Source organism: Oreochromis niloticus, linkage group LG23, assembly GCF_001858045.2.
Source record: "Oreochromis niloticus isolate F11D_XX linkage group LG23, O_niloticus_UMD_NMBU, whole genome shotgun sequence".
NCBI lineage: Eukaryota > Metazoa > Chordata > Actinopteri > Cichliformes > Cichlidae > Oreochromis > Oreochromis niloticus.
The window spans coordinates 30,406,559-30,431,089 of NC_031986.2; the positions used below are offsets into that span (position 1 = coordinate 30,406,559).

The 24,531-nt window shown below is 37.7% G+C and overlaps 1 protein-coding gene across 3 annotated transcripts in view; it reads left to right on the forward strand.

The window, feature by feature from the left end:
- Positions 1 to 24,531, forward strand: part of naaladl2 (N-acetylated alpha-linked acidic dipeptidase like 2) — a 460,031-nt gene that overhangs the window by 422,829 nt on the left and 12,671 nt on the right. For all 3 annotated transcript variants that reach the window (XM_005451121.4, XM_013270770.3, XM_025903118.1), the window contains 2 exons: positions 2,970 to 3,063; positions 17,819 to 18,017. In XM_005451121.4, the coding sequence (XP_005451178.1) occupies positions 2,970 to 3,063; positions 17,819 to 18,017 (293 nt within the window). The remainder of the gene's footprint in view (positions 1 to 2,969; positions 3,064 to 17,818; positions 18,018 to 24,531) is intronic.

Consider the following 24,531-nt stretch of genomic DNA (forward strand, 5'->3'; position numbering starts at 1 on the left):
TGCAGTCTTGTGCACACAAATGCTTTTGACTTTTCTGCTCTTACATGACATCAACTAGACTTGCAAAGCAAATATAGTTTGCATTGGCAGTGCAGGTGGTTACTGAGTTTTTGCCACTTCAGTTTTTCCCACACTAGAGATGCTCAGCTGGCTTTGCAATATTACCCACTTGAAGTCTTTGACATGTTTCTGATCATTTCTGAACTTTTTCTTTTTTTTGCTGTCGTTGCATTATTAGCTTGCTAAAAGAGGCTTTATTCTGTGAAGTGGTTGAAATGAATGCTTAGTTAGGTGGTGCAGGTCAAAGTTTCACCTACATGAACACTTCTCCAAGGATCACAGAGCCTTATGAAGGTGCCATTAAAAGATGATAATCAATGATACTGAGTTCATCTGTTTTGGCTGAGAGACATAAAATAATCTACAGTAAGATTCTGGTTCTAATTTGAATTTCTTTAATAATATGGTCATCAAACATCCAAGATGTTATTCCACCTGGAACGGTAGCACTCCGTGCCGTCCACTTACTTAATTTTTGTGTACATCTCTCCAGTAAACACAGAAAAAAAGCAGGTTTGAAAAAGGTTGGTGCCTTTTTTAGTTTTCCACCGAAAAGAAAGGTGAAAAAAAGAGGAACAGACCGGGTTTACTTTCTGTGAGAAGAATATAGTCTAGGTGGAGAGTAAGAGTCAATATATCCATAATCACAGCTGTGATGTTATACCAAGTAATTGGTTAGCTCACTGTGATGTTATACACCCAGTAAAAAACAAGTGGAAGCCATGCCAAGTCCTCTACCTGTGAAGAGAGTGGCTGAATCAGTGGCAGTGATCTGTTTGCATCAAGATGACAGACACTTCAGTGTGAGAGCAGAGCCAGACAGACACTCTCTGTAATTTGGATGATGCTTCTCAGTATGGGGTGCCAGAACAAGCGGGAATCTCCATAAATGCTTGCTCACATTGCAGCCAAAGGTGTCCCAATTATTTATTTTCCCTCACAAGACAGCTGTTATCTAATCAGTATGAAAAGCAAAATGTTGCATAGAGTGTCAGATTTTTAATTTACAATCTGGACCACCAAGTTATTGGGTGCAGAATCAGATCTGTGGCTGGCAATAGCTTAAAGGACAAGACATGATCTGACTCATTGAAATTTTACATCCTCCTCAGCACCAATTATATTCTACACACATAACCGAAAGGTGTTAAAAATCTGATGTTAAAATGTTGGCGTGAAAGTGAAGGTGATTCATTTCTTTCATTTAAGCTTCATTGTTTTTGATTTCGTGTTGTTGCTGAATGTGGATTATACTCTTAAAGGCACTGAAAGAGCAAAAACATGTTGCAATTTTCCAGCTGGATAGGACTATGATGTATACCAAATCCTAGAAGAAGAAAGCAACCAACCTGAAAAGAGGTTGCCATTTTTGAATATTATCAGTAACATACATTCCACCAGAAGGTGACTTACTGCTAAGTTGCTATGACCACATTCAGTGGTGGTTGTTGAAAAGTGTTTCTAGCTTTAAGTGCCAACAGAAGCAGACAGTAAGAGTCAGAAGAGATAGTCAGCTGGATCAATGGAAGTTGACATCGAACTGTAACAGTTCAAAGTTTGCAATACATGCAATACATTATTTGGGCTCTATTGTATGGAAGCCCGTTTCCGCCACAAAAAAAAAAAAAATTATCCATAACTTGAAATTTTGAGTTTTCTTTCTCAAAATTTCGACTTATTAACTCAAAATTTCAAGAAAAGTACCTCGAAATTTTGACTTTTCTCAAAATTCACGTCATTCAACGTCATTTCTTTGTTACAGCTCAGCTACAAATGCTACAGCTAAGCTACCAGTATTACAGCCATGAATGCACAAATTGCACAAATTGCTGAGTATGTTCAGAGTGGCTTCACAAATGATGAAATCTTTGTGTTATTAGCTAAATCACATGGCATTACTATCAGCCAACGTACTCTCGAAAGCGCCAATTTGTTGTGATCCAGTTTTGAGTTCACATTCCTCTGCGCCATATCCTTCCGGGTAAAAAGAAAATGATATCATTCACGTAGATTCCTGACTAGCAGAGCTAACTCGAAATTTTGAGTTACATTTCTCAAAATCTCGAGTTAATAAGTCGAAATTTCGAGAAAGAGAACTCGAAATTTCGAGTTATGGATCCTTTTTTTTTTTTTATAATGGCAGAAACGGGTTTCCGTACTATTTAGCTGAGTTTGCTAGCTTACAACAACATTTGCAAACCAAATTTTTCACACAGGTTTTCACATAACCATTAGATGGCAACATTATCTGTGCCACTCTATGCTCATCAGTGATTATAAGTAGATAATAATAGCCCCTTAAGCTGCTCAAACGTAGAGGAGGTGCCTATTAGCAATATGCATGGGACTGATACAGAGTGACAAGTCATTAAGTGGGCTCATTACAGTAATAACAGAATAATGATATAAATAGCTTCAATTTAGCTGGTATCCAGTTACCATACTGTAATAAAAAGGGTCATTGGAACCAGCAGAATCAATCAGCAGTGGTGAAGTACTGCTTGTTTTTGACGATGACAATCACAAGGACTTCAGCCAACCAACCACCCGTTCCAAATCTGTAATCTCTCATTTAAAATTCATTTGACAAGAGAACTTTGACAGGAAAACATGAAGTAAAGAAAAACCCAATCAACTGGCAATCATAATCTGACAGAAGAATTACTTAGTAAAAGGTGTAGCACACATGCAAGCCTTATGACTGGCACAGTAGAAAGCCTAGCTGGCCCACTACTGTTTTAGTTCTATTTTGGGGTTGTTTGTTTGTTTTGTTTTGGGTTTTTTTAATTGAGAAAATTATCTACCTATGCTTACTACGGATGTTGGTGTCATGTCTGAATGCGGGAATGGCAAGGAAAAAGAAAGTGGAGCTAACTTACTAAACCATTCGTTTGGCTGTGTTTCCACAGTTGACTGCAGAAGCAATTCTCCGACTGGTCAATGATCCCGTGCTGCCATTTTACCCTCTAGACATCGCCCTGGATGTTCAAAACAAGCTCAAAGGTAACACTGATGATCATGCGTTTTCAACTGTGGTGATGATAAAATACAGTCTAGTGGTATGTGCATGGAGAGAATGATGAGGCTAGGTGTATTATATACTGACTGACTTCCACTGAAAAGCACACAAACAAAGGTAGCAAAAAAGTGTGGCGCATTTTGAAGATGAAGAGTTTCGTATTTCTTTCAGTTGTGATGGAGAACAAAACAGTCAAAGAAGAAAAGTGGGCATAAGCAAGATAATATCATAATATGTTTTTTTCTTTGTCTGCTGGATGAGTAAAAAGGAGATTTGCTTCTTCATATCTACATATAATATTGTGCAAGGTAAAAAGGAAAAATAACAATAAAAAGAGTTGTGGTTTTTATTTTAAAAAGAGACTAATTATTTGGCACTAGATGATCATTCAGGTTGAAAACAAGTAGCAGTTATGCCTGAGTATCTACCGCTTTATACAGACATAACAATGAGTTAGGAATAATAAGAATCTGAGTTCAATAACTGTATTTCTTTCTTCAGAATCCAAGGTAACTAATATTTAAGCAAAAGGCTCTGTAGTCTGCTTTTCAACTCTTTATGTCAAAATTGTGCAGTTGCTGTCTGTGTGTTTAGCTAACAAGCCAAAGACCAGTTCATACAATGTGTTGAGACCCGCAGGCCTGCAGCGGTGCAGCTGTAAAAGATAGGCTACTTAAAACATTTTGTTTTATGTATCTGTGGGAGTGTTAATGTTGGTTGTTGGGGAGTGTAAATTAGGAAATGATGCATAAGGTGACTGGCTGGTCTGTGGAAATGAGTTATGCATCTGCACAGAAGTCCATGACAGCAGCTACTACACACACACACACACACACACACACACACACACACACACACACACACACACACACACACACACACACGACAGAGCTTTCTGTAGTTTCACACAGTGCAGAATGAAATATCACCACTCAAACTGCAAAATTGCAGGACCCCTTTGTCAGGATCCTTGTTGAAATAATGCATTAAGTAACTTTTACCCAAATGTTGACCAGGACAGACTAAGAGTCAGATTCACTAAGTGACAGACTTACCTGAGACCACAATCTCAAAAATGCACCCATGAGAGTGGACAGTTCTGTGGGTGATCTACTAACAATGCATTAAATTCTAAGACAGCCCGTTTCGGCAATGACACGCTTTCAGTAAAGAGTAGCATAAATTCGCTAGCAGACCCAAAGAATGAGCGAGTAATGTACCTACCAAAATAATACAGCATAAGCACAGGTTTTAGTGTTTCTCCACTGAGGAGAGTCCATGTGTTTTTGGTATGAGGGTAAAGTGAAAATTTGCTGGGGACTTTATAGGTAGGCATTACAGGTTTTTCTGGATAAATGCGATAAACCTGAAATAAGTGTGTAACATTTGAGCTGCATGATGTGCAGACAAACTTGAAACATTATTTAGAATGAGATCCTGACCCATGTAAATATGTATGAAGTTACCCTTACTCTGCCATGTATGTAAATCCATGCATTGCTTTTGTTTTCCTTTATGAGGCAGCATGTATTTATGAAAGTCAATATTATATATTGATTTAACACATCATGAATTTCTGCAAGTTGACAGACATTTCAGTGTTACATATAAGATATCCAAGGTTAAAAAAAAAGCTAAAGTCACACTGCGTGTGCATTTAAAACATTGGACTCAGTAAAGAGTTACATGACAGATCCAAAGCTTTGGCAACGCTCTCAGAGCACTGAGCCATCCACCCACACCAGTTACATGCTTTTCCTGACAACATCCTCCCCTGCCATTTCAAATAAATCCACAGTCCTAGCGGCAACTATCACAGTCACTTCAGGCACAAAAAAAGACATGCTTTTTAATGCACTGACTTCAATGCAATTTGCAACAAATTGCCTGCAGTACACCTTAGTAAATCAGATTTGTAGGTTTCATTTAAATATGCTCTTCCCAAAAGTTTTGAGCCATCAAAGGGAAACTCCTAGAAATACACAATAAGGATACAAAAACTCTGTCCACAGCTTTCTATAGCTTTTTAAATACATAATACAAATTTGGCCCCATATTGCAACCATTAAAGAAGATATTAACGGTGATGTGGCTACCAGAGAACATATGTGTTAATACAATTCAGTGACCAATTACTTAATTACTGTTAAAATGACTCTCAAAAAGATTTTCATATTTTTTAAAAGGAAAAAAACATCTATAGAGTTAACTTAAACACAATTTGAAAAAAGGATATCATAAGGATGCACAACAATTTCAACATGCAACAAAGAGTTGCAGAATGTTTCTCCATGCAGGCGCATACACATGGACATACAGAATAATGAAGCACTGTTTCAGCTGATTAAACCAAAGTCTTTCTGTCATGATTACACAACATACTGACTTTGATTATTTTAATTTGTAAATCCAGTAAAGTGTCAAATGTAATCCCTCTCAGACTTTTACATCAGCCCTGAGAAAACTAAGTCTTCTTGAGTTGTCCTTTTGTTGCAACTCCCATCTTTTTCTGCACCCTTCATTCTTCTGTTCTTACTGTTCTTGGTTCTCCTCTTTCAGCACAGTATATATCCTTGTATCGAAATGGTGGTCTTGAATCTGTGTGTGTGTGTGTGTGTGTGTGTGTGTAGAAACTGAAAAGAAATTGGAAATCTGTAATGGATGTAAACACCAGATTCATAACAGTCCAGTATGGCTGTAATGCCTTGGCTAATGGACTGTAGTAAACCACTGAGGTGTTTCATACAGATTCCACGTTCACTTTGAGAGATCATTTGCAGTAAAGCAGGTTTTTTTTCCCTTGAAATCTCTGGTCATTTTTTACTTTAATTTATTAAACCTCATTTCCTGTGGATCGTCAGGTTAATATCTGTTCTGTGCATGCAGCCGATCCTCTGTTTTTCCAAAAAATCAATTTCATTCACTAAGCAATCTAATTATAAGATATAATTAACATTAAAAATGGATATTTTGGATTATATTGAATAAATGTTGTGTGGAATCTGGCTAGAGCGAGCAGGTATCTTGTACTGTAGGTCAAGTTAATAATCTATCGATTTGAAGCTAAATTAGACCTTGACTAAATTAAATGGCCCCTGTTGTATGACTTGCATAAACGCACTTGCATTTATAAAACCTAAAAAATGTGTGCCGTTAGCTAGAAAACACAGCAGTTTTGTCAAGGGCTGAATTGAAACCCATGGAAATGTACATTGTCAAATACTCAGCGGTTAGCATGCTGTACACCTCCGGCCTTCTGAGCCAAAATCAGCTTATTCAGTCACAGTCTCCAACCATCCAAAGACTGTCCTTGAATATTAAGATGACCATTCAAAGAGGATGGACAACAAAGGCTTTAATACATTTACCCTGCACCCGGTCTTCAAAATAAAAAATAAAAAAAATAAATAAAAAATGCAATGTTAGTTTTGTTATGCATGAGGAAAACAAGCATGTTGTCGAACAGAGTGAGTTCTATCAATACATTTTGAGTGGTGCACACTGTACCGAGCTGATTCTTCAGGCTTGTGATAAAATAAATCTATAAGCCAAGGTGTATCAATCATTCACACACTATGATCAGAGATTGAAAGAGATGGAGATGGAGAGATGCTCTTCATGACACGTACTGTAGCTCTAACTTCAAGTCTCATTCATTGTACCACTAAGGCAATCACTCAGTGGCTCGGGTTCAGTGGCTCTGTCTAAGTATGTAAGCATTGTCCCATTAATGCCTAGATTGAGTGGTTATGCTTCCTCATCTGAGACTAATGGACAGATTATAACCTGAGAGAGAGAGATGACTGATTATTATACCTGCCTGTAGCCCCTATGTCTATTTCTTCATCACCCATATGTCTGTTCCACTGATTCTCCTCTCTGTCAATTCAATTCAAAAGCACTTTATGAGCATGAAAGCTACACCGTCTTGGCAACTTTGCACATAAGTGGTGTGCTGAAGAACCGTACTACAAATGAGTGTCATTTCTTTGTAGCTAAAAGGTGAACCATCCAACAAAGAAACAAACAACAGCAGGAAATTACACCATCAATTAGTAGCACAGAACAAGAAGAGCTAAAGAAAAATGTGCTGTGGTTTTGCTGGTTCAGACTATTGAGTTTTATGTAATTCGTACGTGAAGCTTCCAATATTTAGTTAGGCTACTCTCACTACTTAATTCCAAGATCTTATTTTGTCAAAAAAGGTAATATCACCCACTGCAGCCATCCTTCTAAACCTACTGTAGGACTTTATAAGAGTCTAAGTTCTGTCCAGATTCTAAAAAAACACAAATGTTTGGCATTTTCCCATCATTAGAACAACCTGTTTTGATAATTAGCTCACGTTTCTTATTTATTTGCTCTTCAGTCATCCAGTCTAATATTTCGTTAATTATGATATGTGTTGTTGGAAAGAGGGAGCAACCGTTACTATGGTTACTAAAGGTATATTTAGGAGTTTTTATTTTCTGCTATGGGCTTAGCTAGCTATATTCTGAATGCTGCCTCTGACCATTAGATTATGTGTTAAATTAGAAAAAGGGCAAAAACACTAATCTGTTCACTAAGACACTGTAAGAAAAATTCTGAAGTTGCATCATTATTTAAATGCTTAAGCCACTAAAGTAATAGAGTGTGTATTATCCAAATAAGTTAGTATAAAATCAGTTATATACAAGTAAAAAACAGCTTTTTTTAAGGTCACCTGAGTAATTCACCGTGTAGGTTAATATGTTTGTTAAGTTTATGACCATTGGGGCTAATTTTTCCAAAAGTTCAGTTGTTATATTTTTAGTGGCCTGAGGTCCCATTACAGTGAACTGATTAATGATAATGATAATAATAATCTTATTTTGTTCAAAGGTTAACATTTGAAATAGGATATTAGGGACGTGGCCTTTGATTGCTACGTGGCTGCCGTCAGTGGCGGTTAAGGAGCTGTCTGCTAGACTACCAAAAAAACAAAAACATAGACAAAAACAATCTATAGCTATGTTAAATATCTTCATTTTAAGCATTTTGTATTAAATGCAATCATTTACACTTTTTTCTATTTATTATGTTTTATGTTATTTACATAATCTTTATACTGTTATACTATTTTCATATTTATGTTCGTATTTCTATAAACCTTTAATTTTATAAAGTTACTTTTATGAAGTTTGTTTCAAACAGGAGTTGCACTAATTCCACTGTATTTTCAATTGGGCAATGATAATATATGTCTTCTTCCTTTCAGTTTTTATGATTTAGTGTGGATGCTGAACCACAGGTGACACAGTGGTATCAACACTGTGGAACCTGTTTGGGGTTTTTTTATGTTTTTTGCTTGGATGCTATGATAAAGCAAAGGCTTATGATCAACAGAGTGAGAAAGAGGCAAATAAGATTAAATAAATCACCTGACTTGTGTGCTGTGCTAAGGATGAATGGAAACAGAGTAGTGCTGCTACTCATTTTTGGAACAAGCTTTATTTTATTTTTTATCTCGTTTTTTTTTAATACACAATTGGACACCCTGTTCTTAGACTGTCATCCAGTGTCATCTTTCCTTATGCCTACATGTAATTTTACTATTCTCATCAGCTGTGTCTAATCAGAAAGAGACTGCCTGTGACAGATTTTGGGCTTTTTATTGTGGTTATTAAATTGATATTAAATTTAATTCCAGGTGGCATTATAAATGTCCTAAAGTTATAAATTTGACTTTGGTGAACGTGCTGATTTTCTCAATGCTTTGTTTTTTTTACAAGCCTCTCCTGCTCAGTCAGAAAACAGGTGTGAGAGGGCTTTTATCTCTGCTGTTTAAAAATACAGAGAAGCACCAGATGGAGAGAAAGAAGAGGAGGAGGAATAGGACAGTGAAATAAATACTTTTTGATGTGTGCGTGTGTTAATAGATAGATGAATGATGATAAATAATTCCTGGTGTGGGGTTGCTGTTGTGTGTGGGTTGGTTAACGGCAGTGGTTGTAGATAAAGCTGGCACGTAAATAGTATAATTTGAACACCTTATAATTTTAACCAAGATAAAAAAAAAAAAAGAGGATTAGGAACAATTCACTTGAGCCCCTGATTCTGGTAGTAGCTCCTAAAAATAACCATTTTAAAGTTAGTTTTTCTTAATCGATATGCGAAACCAGACATGTTTAAACTCCATTAGATCTCTAACATTATTGCACAACCTGTTCCTGTAGCAGTCCAGCTTGTGAACTCTGGCTCTTTCCTGCCCCAGTATTACAACCCCCCCCCCCCCCCCCCTTCCTCCCCAGATCGCATTTATTTTGACTTTTTCTTATATTGACTTTTTGTATTTATTTTTATGTTTGTTTGATGTTCTATGTCTCATGTGATGCTCTCTGTTCCTTTTTAATCACCCCCTTGGGGATAAATAAAGTGTTTTTTGAAGTGAATTTGAATTAATATCTTGTATGTCAGAGGTTGTGCTCATAATGATTCTCCTAATCAAAAACGTACATATAATCATAACCCAGCTGCAAAGTTCCCCTCCGAAGTCGTTCTGCTGTTTTGTTTGGTTTTGGTTTGTCAAATTCGACGCCTTTCCAAAGATGGCTCATTTGTTACCATATGGCCAACGTATCAATCTTCTGTAAAGCAGCGTTTATAGAGGAGGTTTACTGCTCACGTTAATTTGCTGGCAGCAAAGGAAATTTCCAGGAATTGAGAGGAACTGACATGAAACGTGATCCAGGAGAGCCTTTCACATGTCAATAAAAGTGTTTTGAGATCTAAAAATTCACATGAGCATGTGTGATGGGTTCTTAATTTAACAAACAACAAACTATGATGATTCTTTGCTGCCACTGCTGTTGCTAAACTTGTGTCAACATTTGAAAACTGGTTATATTTTAAACAACAAATGTACAGTTAGATGAGGAAAAAGGCCAAACAGAAAACACTAAAATGGGTTTTAGCATTGTTTATGTTAGCTCAAGAAACAGCTAAGTCAGCGTGTGTGTACGTGCTTCTGAAATAAAGAAGAGGAGACTGATAGACAAGCAGACTGACAACATGTTACTTAGTTCTGCTTTTTTGTTGCTGTTTCATGGTTTTGTAGGTTTTCCCTGGTTGTAGCCATTGATTGACAGAAGCAAAGCAAAATAGAAGTAAACAGACTATTAACAAGACTAAGAGAGCGGGAGCCGCAATAAAGCGCTGTTCTGAATTTCACCTTCACTGGAAATGGGGGTGACAGACAAAAGTCCAGTTGCTGAAAGCTTTTGTATATGAAAAGGGGGGTTTTTTTATGTGTGAGAGAGTACAGTTAGTGATTATTATTTCAAGTGTGCTATCTGGACATTTGTTGTGTCTTTCTTTATGTATAGGCTAAATGGTTGGTAACTCGTGTGTTTTTTGGGGGGGGGTTGAGTCTACTAAATGCTTAGTGTGAGCACATTCAGGGGATGTGAAACGGCTGTGTGAGTGAGTCTCTGGGTGTTTTAGCAGCCCCCTGCAGCAAAGGACCAGTGATATTTAATGGATTCTTCACAGCCAGCATGGAGCACAGCAGTATTCATGACTGGCAGTTATGGAGGGTACTCAGATCAAACAACCAGAGCTAATTGAACCCCCCACCCAACACCTTTTGTTCAACTTTTTTTTTAATCACTATGCTCCTTTTTTCTCCCTTTATACAAAACTGCCTTTGGTCTAGTCTGATCTGACATAAATCTCCATTAATTTACTGTTCAGATAGCGCCCGGTATCAAGGCTTCCTTTGGTCCTCAACAGCAGTGCTCAAAGACAGGTAGATCATTTCTAATTTCAGCACTGAGAATTACTAGTATACACTGAGGAAATCAAACTAAATGTGTGTGTCTGTGAAGGAATTACACCTTACACCTGACTGACACTTAAAATCCATTGTACATTTTCAGGATTAATTAGGCATATCAGTGGCAAAGCCAAATAGCTTTCTTTCACTGTATAATTACATTTAAGTCTGGAGATAGAGTAAAGAGAGAAGGTAACCGCTATTATGAAGCTCTGACTTCAGTATATATAATGGCACGTGTCCATGTAACCTTTATTTGTAGTAGATGATGACCTCGTGTGCTCTCTGCTCTCAGATTTCAAACAAGACCAACATGGGCATCTTACTTATGTTGTGAAAATAAGTCTCTACAGACAGACTTTTCAGATGTATAAGTGGCCTTTGTTCAGACAAGGAGACTGTCGATGGATATACTGTAGGGTACAACACTTTTCTCTGTGAGACAAGGCATTTTTATACTCTTTATGATGGCTCCCTTCTATCCTTGAAAATTCCACTGGTGAGGATATTCTTATCTATCATCTTATCAGTCTACACAGTGCTAACCATCTAGTCTCCCTGGCAAGGACACAATATCCCCACATTCTTGATGACAGTACAATCATATATGAAATTAGGGCTTAAAACTGTGAAATTAAGCTTGTGAAGAAATACGTAAATGAGGCTGTATATTTATTCTGCTGCATTTCTCCACTCTGAAACTTCCAACATTTCAACTGCGAAGTAAAACCCTAACTATACAGAAGATTTTTAATGTTTGGGGGATATGACAGTCTGTAGATCAGTTACAGCTAATGGTGGCCTAAATGAGTGGGGGCTATTTCCTTAGCACACACTGAGTTAGTTACCATGGTAGACTTCTACATCTGCAAGAACTTTGCTCAGGTCTAAGCAATATCACATTTTATCATCAGTAGGTGGACATGAGGCTCAGTGCAAATGTTGCAAATGTGTCATATTTCTAATCAAATATGTAACCAAAGCCATGTAACCAATATTCATGTGTCCAGTCCAAACTCCAGACTTCTTCATCTGCGCTGTCCACAAACCCAACCATGATGATGGGGTCCTTGAGGGTCCTGTGCAGTATCTTAGCTGTTTCTAGGACTGCGCTCTTCTGGTCAGAGATCTCAGATGTTGCTGGAGTAACTGCACCTAATGCTCCTATTCTTGTAACACCTTCCACTGGGGTTACTTGCTTAGTAGCATTCCAACAGCACCCTATTTTCGTCTCTTGCCCACCGATGCCGTCTTGTACCAGTAGCCCTCTTCTCATCAGGGTGCCCTGGTTCCTCAACACCTGACTAAACCTTGTCAATGCAGGCAACGCCCGAGCACCCTTACTAGATACCCCATGGAACTTGTGACTTCTGTTCCAAAAGCGTGTAGTCTTACCACTAATCTTACCACTACCGCATACACATATATATATTTCTTCATTTATGTGTCTTTGACTTTGCTCAGTCATGAAATTTTAGTTATCATTTCCCAGATTTCTCTGCTTTAGAGCAAAAACACAAACTCCAAATGACATTGCCAAACACTTTGTCTTGCAGCTTTGATTGTACAAGGTTTGAGCTGCTAATTAATTCCGATTCGTACCCAAAATTAAAAATCCACTTGTAATGGATTCTTTGTTGCATTTGCATTAACAAGAGGTTGATCCACTAAATGATTAACAGAGAGGAGGAAAGTTTCTTTCAGAATTTGTCGTGGACTGACCTTGGCTTTAATGGACATTAAATTTGAACACATTCTAAAAAAGTACTTTAATGAACATTTAGCTGTGAAACACTCAGGGCTCTGCTTGTAATCAGTGAAAGAATGTTAAATGGACAGGGAGTTACATTCTGACTGTCCAATCAGTGATCACCAAGGACACCACAGCCACTAATATTAACAAAAGATCAAAGTTTTCTTTCACTAAAAAGATTTCTATTCTCAAACCAGTTATGGAAAATTACAGAACATATTTACTGCTCTGTGTGCTTTCAGTTCCACACACTTGCCTGTCACCATGAGGACACTCTTATTCTCCACTTTATCATGATGGCTTCACAGTCAGAAGGCCTTGAGAAGAATAATGTCTGTCCATCCTTGCATAAATGTATTCGGCCAACATTTTTCTGCAAAGACAAAAATGGTTTATAAAACTATGTTGATGCCTCAAGTCTTCAATTTTTTAACCTTATTTTCTGACCACTATTAGGAGTATGTGTTGTTCATGTAGAAAATAGCAGGCATGGAGGTATGCTTTGCTGAATGCTGTCATAATGTCCTCTGGTGACATCAGGTGGACACTAACCACTTTCATCTGCATAGCATGTTATTTAGACACATACAGAGCTAATAAAATCATATATTCAGTATCTACAGTATCTAACTTCTAATAATAACCAAAAGAGGCACATTTTCTCATTGTCACAGTCAGTGTTAAGTGCAGGTGGTGGAGAGGCGTAGGGTGAGTTGGAGAAGGTAGCGAATGTGTTGGTGGTGTCTCAGTTTGTGTGCCTGGTGGCCCTGGCAGCACAGTCATAGCCACATGATTTTGAATGAAAAAAGAAAAGAAAAGACATTTTAAAAGATTGAGCTGAAGTACTCAAAGAGTTGGGGGATTTATTTCAAAAGAAGAAATCATTCTTCAATTCTGTGCAGAATTTGATTGCAGCATTTGATGCAATCTGATGGTTATTTTATGACTTATCAGGCTTATGATGAAAACAAATCAGATTTCTTTTAGTTTTATTTTCTGGAAAAGTGAAACAGACATCAAATCTGTTGCAACCTGACACGATATTCTGAGTTTTAGGCGTCCTGTAGTCCTCCACAGTCATGTGACATGAACATCACCTATGTTCTCTGAGGCTTTCTGAATACGACGATGAGCTATCTTTGTGTGCTCAGTAGTTAGATATTAATTGAATAATGAGTGAAAGTTTGAAAAGAAGAGTTTGAAAATGTTTGAGATATAACATGTCATTTATTGGTAAAAAGAGAACTGCTTATGGATTAATTGCAGTTCATGTACTCAATATACCAGAGCCAAACTGAATGCTTATGACATGGTAGATATATATTCTAAATCATTATTTGAAACCACGCGGCCTTTCTTTCCAAATTGTGTGAACTATTGGAAGACACAAATGCCACAGCAGCAAGACTGTGTGCACAGCTAAATGGTTTTTATTTAGAATGTATTTATTTGAGTTGCTATGTGCTTTACACTTTTTTCACCCTTCCAATGAACAAAGTTGTGTTTTTTTCCACACACACAAAAAAAGAAATTAAATGCAAAGAGATTAATATGGAAAATTATATTATAAAAGGTTCCACAATATACAATATATAAGTAATGTCTTTATATATACACAGCACAGTGTGATATAGTCTTGTAAGTGAAAATCCAAGTCAGGAGATGAAATCTTCAGTCACATGCTGCATTATTAGTGTTGTTTTTATCTATGTATGTGTGGATTTCATGAACATAAGGTGGAGCATTTGCAGAGAAGGAAAACATTGAATTTTGGTGCAGATTTGGATGACTTGCTGTAAGATTGTGAAATATGGCATAAACCTTGGCAGGCTTAGGGGTTTAAAAAATGACCTTGTAGCTGTCATTTATTTTATTTTTTGTGTAGTTTCTCTTTGTCATCATTTCCATGTGTCATTACATGTGCTCCTTTACTGTTTCCTTTCAGAGGTTTCAGTCTATTGGTGACATTTGGTGACGATGAGATAAGACACCAGTGATTCCTTACAGATACACCCCATGATGAATATTTTATTGATGCTATAAGAGCTATAAATAAAATGGCAGCTCTGGTACAACTGAAAATCTTTACAGCGCTGAAAGGTAGATTACACTACTTCTTCTGAGATTTAAAAAAAACACGCAACTAGTTAAGAGAGTGTCCACTTCAACCTCCGACTGGGGGCAGATATTATCTTTCTTCATGTGAGCTTAATAATTACTACTTATAAGGAAGCACTAAAGAATATCCACTGATTTGCAAACCTGACAGAAAGAAAATTTCAATTTTAGTCATTATGTATACAGAGAGTTTTAGTCGCAAAGCTGCAGTTTGATACTTGGTATCTTTGATAGAACACAGGAAGGTACTGTAGGTTTAGTTAGTTAGTTTATTTTCTACTTGGTCCTAATGCAAGTGTAATTTCAAAAAACAGCAACAGACGTAAAACACTTCAATTAAAAACTAAATAAAGACAAATGCAAAATCGGAAAGCCAGGGTTCTTGAAGAATACGTCAAAATGAGAATAATTTCCTCGAATATTTGTAGATTCTGATATAAATGAATGTTGAAAAAAAAATCCCATCACCTTAAAGCTCCTTTCCTTTACTTCTTCTCTCTGCCTCTGTCATCGCATGAGGCCATGTCCCAACTGTATACACAAACACACTCACACACGTCCCTGTGTGTCAAAAGATGTGATGGATTACAACAATCAAACAATATTTCATGAGTCCCAGCTGGCTGCGAGAAGCCAGAGCCATTTAAATTTGTAGGAGAGAAGTGCGCTCGTTGTCTATTTTTGTCCGCTCTGTCTTCCACTCTCCTCTGCAATGAGTCACGCTCTGTTCTCAAACCTACTGTGACACACTCTTATCTGAAGGAGCACAAACACGCGGGAAGGTCTGTCGATTAATATCTTGGAAGGCATTAGTTTATGCCGTTCTTTAGAATAATAACACATAATCCTCAAGAAGTCTGCCCTTCTCTCTTCTGTCATCCCAGGCAGACAGCCCTTCACATTCTCCGAATCCAGGAACAACTTTCATACAGCTGAACCTTGCACGATGTCCGTATCTTTCATCTCCTTTTATGGGTTCAGTGAAGCCCGCAATCGCCAAATAGATCCCCTTTAGATTAATGGTAAATTAGGGTAATTCTATCTATAGCTCACCCCTGCCCAGTTGTTTTCTTTTTTCTTTTTTGGATGTCTGTCATAACAGGTCTGGAGCAAAACAACATAATACAATATGCACATGCAATAGTAATAGTAACCATATGAGAATACTTATGTATAAGTATCAAAAATAGCAAATCCTGCAGTGATTTATTTCATTGTTATTCTTTAATGGAAGGTTAACAATGAAATGGTAGGTACTTGTGCAAGTTTTGTGTTTCCTCTGGAATGCATGGGTCATCATTGTTTTTCTACATATGCAAACATGGAAAGCATCGTCCTTCCTGCGATGTCAGTGCCAAATGCTCTGAACGACAACAATATGGTGGCGTGTTATGAGTTTATTATCATGGGACATAATCAGCTCGTATAATAGAATAAATTAAAAATGACCTCTATAGATTATTTCCTCAATCACGATTCGGCAACAGTGTTACTGCTGTGCTTACTGCTGTGTACTGCTTTTTGCTAACTGATAGTTGACCATTAAGAGCTGAACACCTGAACAAGAACCTTTGTCCTCATGCAAACAGTTGCATGGCAGATTTCAGCCTTTCCAAAACAGGCCCATTGAATCCAGCCAGATATCATTTAATAGAGCCAAGAATACAAGGCAATTAACTGTAAATGAAAGGTAATTGATTTGCGGTGCCAAATGTACTGTAAAACAAGCCTGCTTTGTGTTGACAGCCTAATGAGGACAACATTGCATCGTTACTGGATATGTATGCGCGTTAGCTCGATAGGGGGAATCTGTTTAATTTAGTGTGTTTAGTGCCCAGTTGGTGGAAGGTTTAAAAGAGAGACTGCTCAGGTCACAAACTAATTTTGAAGCCAGATAGGGAACAGATGTATGGTGTAAACTTTTTGCTATGCAATGAGAAGAAGAAGTAATAATTTTTTATTGATTAGATAAAATGAGAAAATAACTGATTTCTGATTTTTCTAATACCCGCAGCTGATATCTGCAATGCATAAACGTGACCGGCAGCATCTGAGCATGTGACGCAGCTCATTCCTGATCTTTCAACTTGTGAAAAGAGCATGCAAAGGCTAGCAGCTTTAACTATTTAGAGAAGTATTTCATGACTCTTCTTTCATCCATCCATGAGCTGTATCAGTTTAATATGTGGTTTAAGTTTATCCCTAAATGACTTCTATTATTGTGGTATATGCTGAAGAAGGCACCGGTTATAACAGGGCAATTTCCCATCTGATTCTGGCTATAAGGTGCAATCAGACAAGCCTCTGACTCTGCTCGTTAAAATCAAAAACCTTGCCTGATTTTGACTTTCAAGGTCTTTGTGAATTTCTGATTTCCAGTGCTGCTGTTATTTTTAGAAGCCCTGTTCTGACCACTCACACTTGCAGTTTTATGAAAATTTATGATTGCACCACTTATTTTGCTCCAGCTAATACTGCAAAGGCTGCTGTTCCCAGCAAGGGCATCTGACATGCACGAGACTCCAGACAATGCATCGCAGTGTTTTATTGTGTTATATTTGATACTGTGTCGATCCTGACAGCTGACCCATGGGGTCTATGCTTTGACATGTGATGTAAACTTGTGTTGCCATGCATTCATTTTGTCTGTATTTTATACATAAGATCACCTTCAAATGTGATGTGGCTTATAAGAATGTGATTTGGTCCTTGTTACAGGCAGTCCAGTCCCGAAATGACCCTTAAGGTGTAAATTGTTCATTTCAAATCAAATCAAATCAAATCACTTTTATTGTCACGTCACATGTGCAGGTACACTGGTACAGTACATGTGAGTGAAATTCTTGTGTGCGAGCTTCACAAGCAACAGAGCTGTTTCACAGGTCTTGTTGAGGCATTTACTCCAAGGTTTTGGTTCTCAAACCTTCAAACCACAACCTAGTGACTCCTTATCGTCTCTCTTTTTAGGTTAATATTTTTTTGTGGACATTTGTATAGCTTAAACATGATATTCTTTTTCATCCATTGTTCCTGTTGGTTTTTTTTTTCCTTCTTTTTGTACATTTCCGTCTAGACAAGAGTGCACTATCGCTGCCCCTGCTTTCCTCAGCCTCCGCTCTCAGAGACCACGCAGCTTTCTTCCAGTCAGAAACTATGCGGCCGGCAAATGACCCAAAAGAGCGTGACCCCTCCCACGTGCGGATGCTGAATGATGTACTCCGTGACCTGGAGAAGAGCTTCATCATCCCACAGACACCGCCCGGAGTGTACAGGTAGGAGAAGAGTTATTGCTTCAGAGTTGCATCATTGGTGTAGGGAGGTATAAGCATTCCATTTACAGTTAGCCAATGTACCCCCAGGATACCGATGCTTTCAGTTTCAAAACTTGCAAGATTATGTTACATAATTAAATCTCCACAGTCTTGAATATATTTGAATTAATTGTTTGACATTAGAAGTTTCATCCTATAACAATGTGGCTGTTTTCTCTGTGTTTTTATGGGTCACCAGTTCATTTCTTTGCCTTTTTACATTGTTAAAGTTTATTATTTATTCCACTTGGCATTAAAAGGTCTTAAATCTAAGCTAAGCAAACTTGGAGATGACTTGAAGAACATTCTTCTCAGAAACCTTTTCCACCTTTGGCTCACTCATAGTTGCCTCCTCCTCATCACCGATGGCACAGTTGCTCCTCCTACCTCCTTGTTAGCGTGGTTCAGTTTGCATGTTCTCACATACCTACTCAGCTCCCCAGATACAGCCAAGCCATTGCATTTGCTGTGCGCTCCAGCATCACATGCCATTTATCAACGATACTAGATGGCATTTTCTCATGAAAGAAAGTTGTGCGTGATAAAGTTTCCCTATTGATGAAGTATCTGCAAACTGGAATTTTTGAATAGTTAGAAATATGCGTATTTGTTGACTGGCAGTGTTCTTTCCTGCCTTCGTTCACAAAAAATGTCCTTGAGGTCTTTGTGTAGCATTTTTGCCAGCTGTTTATCAGTCGACTCCACTAGTAGGACTATGTGGTTTGCACATTTGTTGGTTTATAAGATGATAAAAAAAACTGGCCCAGTTAAACACTGCTGTAAGGCATTATTAGTGGTCAAAAATTCCACAGGGATGAAAATGAAGGAAACTACTTGAGCAAAGCTCATGTGAGCAATACAAGTTTATTGTGTTCTATCCTGAAATGAAAGTGTGTTTCTTTTACACATCTTTTTCCAGAATGTGCCTCCCTGTTTGTCTGCATGTGCCTTCTGTCGCTCTCTTTTAGTTCTTGGAAGTTTGGTTTCTGCTGGATCGCCTGCATTTTTGATTTTTCCTTCGTTTTTTGTGAAAACTTTATGGTGTGAGCAGAAATGTTGAGTCTGTATTAACAAGTTAATGATCAAGTGAGCAATCAAATGCTCTGCCCTCCATCACTGGTAGGTGTGCCAAATTGTGAACTCAACTAAACATAAGTAGTCATTAAAACCATAAAGTCCATATGACAGAGTGCATAAAATTCACACATAGAACAAAAAAATAGTTGTACAAATATTGTATTGACATCACTTTGGTACATCCAACCAAGGATGTCTAATTAAATTCCTGCCATTGTGACCCCTTCTCATTGTGTCTCTTTTTTCTGTCTGGACTTTTAAGTTTTTGTCACTCCATTAGTTTATTTATTTAAAAGTTTTTTTCCTCAAGCACTAGCTAGCAACCACTATCATCACAGCACAAGGCGTAATGAACACAGAAGTATGTTCATTACTAAGAGGCGTCGTTAAATCCAATCCACTCCAGTCCAATCTTTCGTTGCCATATCAACTCCTTTTTACATACCGCATTTCGATGTCCCTATAAAACAAAGAGGAAGGTAAATGAGCATCTGTGAATCCCTCAGCGGATCTTATTTGTTCTCATTTGATCAGTTTTGAATGATCTGAACTGGGGGTTCATATGTGTAATAACATACAGAGAATGAGGCAGTCACATTGCATGGTATATATACCCTGGAGTTATTTAAATTCATGACTTCATTTGAAAAGGTCTTCTGGTGAGCTGTCATTAAACAGATAATTAGAGAGGCCTTTATTAAATGTCACCTGTTTAGCGTGTAGAACTCTTCATTGTGTGAGTGTGATCATGAGAAATATCCTAAAATTGTACACATTGACTGTAGTGGTGGCCCAGTGCAGCTGAATGAAAGTGGTTCAATCACTAGCTTATTCAGAAAATCCTGGCAGGCAAAGAACAAGCTTGTAGGTTACACCTGTTTGAACACAATGGCCTGTAGCCTGCATAGCAATGACTCATCTAAACAGTTCCCACTATGCCTGGGAAACATTTGGAACACGTGGCAACTCCGGAGGCCAAATCCAGGAATTCAAATTTGCTGATGAATAGAGCAGCGACAGTAAGGGATTATAGGAAAGATACTTTATCACGGATAGTCTAATCTCATTTCATTTTGTATAAGAGAGACCCTGTCAGCATTTGTAATACTGTAACACACACAGGTTCTTCAAATTAGCATCCTTTTGCTTTGATACATTTGTAAGTAAGTCAGCTGTGCACTATGTTTATTCTCTGAACAGCTTCATGAGGTCAGCTCCTGAAGCTTTTTACATAATCTTGTATTAACTACTTCTTGACAGATTTTCAGTACTGGATTGTTTTTCAGCATTTTGGTCATAAAGTTATGATTTCTGTCTCTCCCAACATTTGATGTTATTGTTGCTGCTTCTTTAACTCTGTTAAGCATTAAATGTGGTTCTTTTTCTGAAGCTGGTAAGACTAACTTGTCGTCTGCAGCAGAAAACCTCTTATAGGAGCTGGTGCAGTTAAAGAAACCACCAAATTACTTTTGGATTGGCTAACCTTAATATCTTTTCTGTCTTAACATACATTATTTTTTTGTTGTGTTTTTTTTTTTTTTTTAAAGCAGACAAAACGTTATGACATTAAAGAACTGTATATACTAACAAATCCTAACATAAGTAGTCTGAACAGACCTTCACAATATTACAGAGGCAACCCAACAAACACCTTTGAGGAAGAACTTTGCAACAGTGGGGAAAAAATTTCAACAGGACAAATAAAAGTAAAATAAAAGAAAAAGAAATGAAGTGAGGCCATGTACTTGGAGTGGTTAGGGTGAGAGAGGAGCCAGGAGACAACAGACAATAAAAAGTGAGCAGGTTGGTGGGGTCAGTAACTACAGGTCAGAAAACGTCAGCCACAGAGCCAAAGGTGCATGCAGAAATGTGCAGGGAGAGGGCAAAGTAGAACAAATACAGTCTAGTGGAGAGAAAAAGTTTTCACCGGTGATAGTCGCATACAAAATATAAATATAAAGTAAAGAGGATGTCAGTTTGCTGGATAACACCACCACCTTTGCAAAGCAAAATTAGTCTTAAACATTTTTACTAGGCAAGAAATTCAATGAATTAACTTTTGACATCTCTCACGTTTTAACAAAAAACGATTCCCTATGACTCCTGGAAGCCATTTAAGGTGCTGTTCTTGTGAAAATTCTACTTACTATCCCATATGTGTTACTTCACTGTTTGGAATTCTTTTTTCTTCTAAACTATAGAAAACTGTAATGTGCGGTAATTTGAACTCAAACTTTTGTCCTCTTGAAGTCATAACTCAGTCCAAAATTAGAAGACACATGGAGCACATAGGTGCCGGTCCACTCATTAACACCCTTCTACTGGTGGTGGGATTTCCAATGCTCATCAAGGATAACTACTCCGTAAACCGAGGGGTTTTTTTGGTTTGTTTTTAGCGCTTTTAGGCCAGTGTCTCTTTTTACATCGGCTTCACAAGTAGCTTCTGTATGAGTTGTAGGTTTTATTTTGCAGTTTTAGGTATAATAATTCTAACATTCAGAAAAGTTTATCCTCACTAACTTTTCGTCAATCCTCACAAGATTGGTTGTGCAGTGCAGGATAAAAATTGACTCATGTACCCTATGCTATTTGTTTATTTATTCATCATGATTCAATACTGCAGTCGATAGAAACTGAGGAGCTGAAGCTAGCTACGGATTCAAAAGTCCATTCAAATGGCCAAGAGACCTCTTTTAACTTCAAACCAAGCTCATCTTCATTTAGCGTCCTTTGATAATATGAAAGGAAACTACAATGTTGTATTAGAAACACCCAAATACATCATAGAAAGTGGACCACACATTTAAACAACTTCTTAATAAGGCACATACCTACTCCTGGAAAAGTTTGAATATAATAAATCTGAAAAGTATGTGAAGTCAACAAGTTCTTATAACTTCGCCAGTAGTGTTGGCACAAACCTGAATTTGAACTGCACAAGCCTCTTAATGCACAAGATAACATTACGGATAAATCATTCACAGATGGATACAAGTACCTAACTTTTTTATAAAAGTGAAAATCAAAATGATTATCCTTTCCATGATTTATGTCAACAAAGCCAAGAAAATCAGATAAAATAAATTAGACTTGTCTCCTTTAATGATCTTAGTATGAAATCATACATGTTTAACCATGGAGAAGTTGACTTTTGTTGGCTTGTTTCTTTCTTTGATTTATGTGAAAGCATGGGAGTAGGGTGTTTTGGTTCCATCAGGATGCTGGGTCTTTTCACCCAGCATCCTGAGCTAATTGTGTATTATCTTGGTATCATGATGATTTAGATCCTGTTTAAACACAGTTTAGTCGTGTATTATATTCTGATATGTTTGAGTTTTGTGGTTTGCCTTCATTATGATTTATTCCCTGAGGTTGTGTGTTTGCCTCACTCCCGTGTCGCCCATGTGAGTCCGTCGTGTCTTCAGTGTTAAGTTCACCTCCCCGTGTCTATGCATATCTCTCTCGCCTCTCTGTGTGTCTCAGGTCTGCATCTTTATGTTTCCTGTTTTATTCTGACAGTCTTGTCTTCCATGTTTAATGTGTTTAATTTTGCTTCCCCTCTGGCATCATCTTCATTTGTATCAGCTGTGTTCCCCGTGTGTTTCCACTCCCCTCGTCTCCTCTATATTTTCTAGTTCTCCCAGTTTAGGTGTAGTTTAGTGTCGAATTGTTTTGCCTCGCCCTTTGTTTTGTAGTCTTTATCAGCCACAATAAACGGCTCGCCCTTCGTTAAGATTCCTGTTTTGTCCACGTTTTGTTTGTCTGGATTTGGGTCCACTACTCTTCACTTCAAGTTCAATTCAATTCAATTTTATTTATACAGCGCCAAATCACAACAACAGGCACTTTATATTGTAAGGTAGACCCTACAATGCTACATCCAAATATATTCAAGTAATACTAGGAGTCCTGGACGGGCCCCTTACACCTCTCACTGGAGATGAGGAGAAAGTGGTTTGCACGAAAGAGTCTGAAAGGGAGAGTGATGGAGAGCACAGATTTAAACCATGTGAAGTGGAGGCTGATTGGCTCACAGGTGGATAAGAAGATCATTGGACTAGGGTAACGATGTCAGTATTGAGATTGACAGCTTGGGAAACCAGTAGTCATGTAAAGAACAGAAAAGCAGCATAACAACCAAGAAAGCAGGAAGATCAGTGATTACAGATGTTCCTTCTTTAAATTAGGCTAAGCTTCATTTAATAGTGATTAGACTAATGTTGCTGCTGCTCTTTCTAGATTAAACCAACTGAGTTCACTAATATATACGTTTCATGAGTGACATAAAGTCAATGTAATTTAATCTGTTTTCAAAAATATTTCAAAATATCAAAAAAATAATTAACATGTCATGTACAGATCAAATCAGATTAAAAAAAAAAAATCCAGAACATTGCATTTATAATATTACATCTGTCTTAAATTTTAACTTGATCAAATTTCACTTGCTAAGCAGGCCTTACCTTTGAAAAGAATCTGTTTTCTTCAACTTTCTTGGGAAAAACAAAAAAAAAACAGTTTTTGTTTGTGTGCAATTTGGCAAATAATCAGCTTATGTTTCTAATATTTCTTGAGCTGTTTGAAGTGTTGAAATTTGCACATTTGAAATTTTAAATTAATCTACACTTCTCAAAAAATAAAAAGTAACTCCGTTCTCTGTTATGTAGTTAAATGAAAAAGGTTTTCACAGTTCTATGCAGTCCACTTGTAGACCTGTACTGGTGGATTTAAGAAGGTAAGTACCAGCTATGTGCTTCTGATCAAATGCATCAGCAAATGTGACCACCTCTATAAAAGCAGAAGTTTTGACAGTTTGTTGGTCTAGCCGACTCAGGTGTTAGCACAGTGCCACAAACCTCCCATGAGTGGACCTCCCAGAAAATTCACCCCAAGGTCAGACCGTGCTCTGAGAAACTGCACAAACCAACGAGCGTAATCTCACATACTACTCAACTCAACTGTCAAGAGTCGATGATGTGGGCTTGTTTTGTGGCCACAGGCATCTTGCAGTCACTGTGTGCACCATGAACTCCTCTGTAAAACCAAAGTATCTGTTCAACAACTAAAACCCGAAATGCTGTGGCAGGAACTTACATGACAGAGCTGTGCATAAATGAATCCAAGCAAACCTGAATGAACTTGAAGTAACATTGTAAAGCAAAGGAGATCAAAATTCATCTTCAACCATGTGAGGGGGACTGACAACAGACATGGACCTACAGATGTTTGGATAATGGGGTCTACATCCACTGCACACAGTCCTGTGAAAACTTTCTCTTTCACAACTACTCCAACTGACATCTACTGAGAAGGAAAAAGGGATGTGTGCAGTGTGCACAGGGGAGGCTGTGGAATGACATTACTCTTTTAGTTATTGAGTGTCTCCATGCCATCAGCT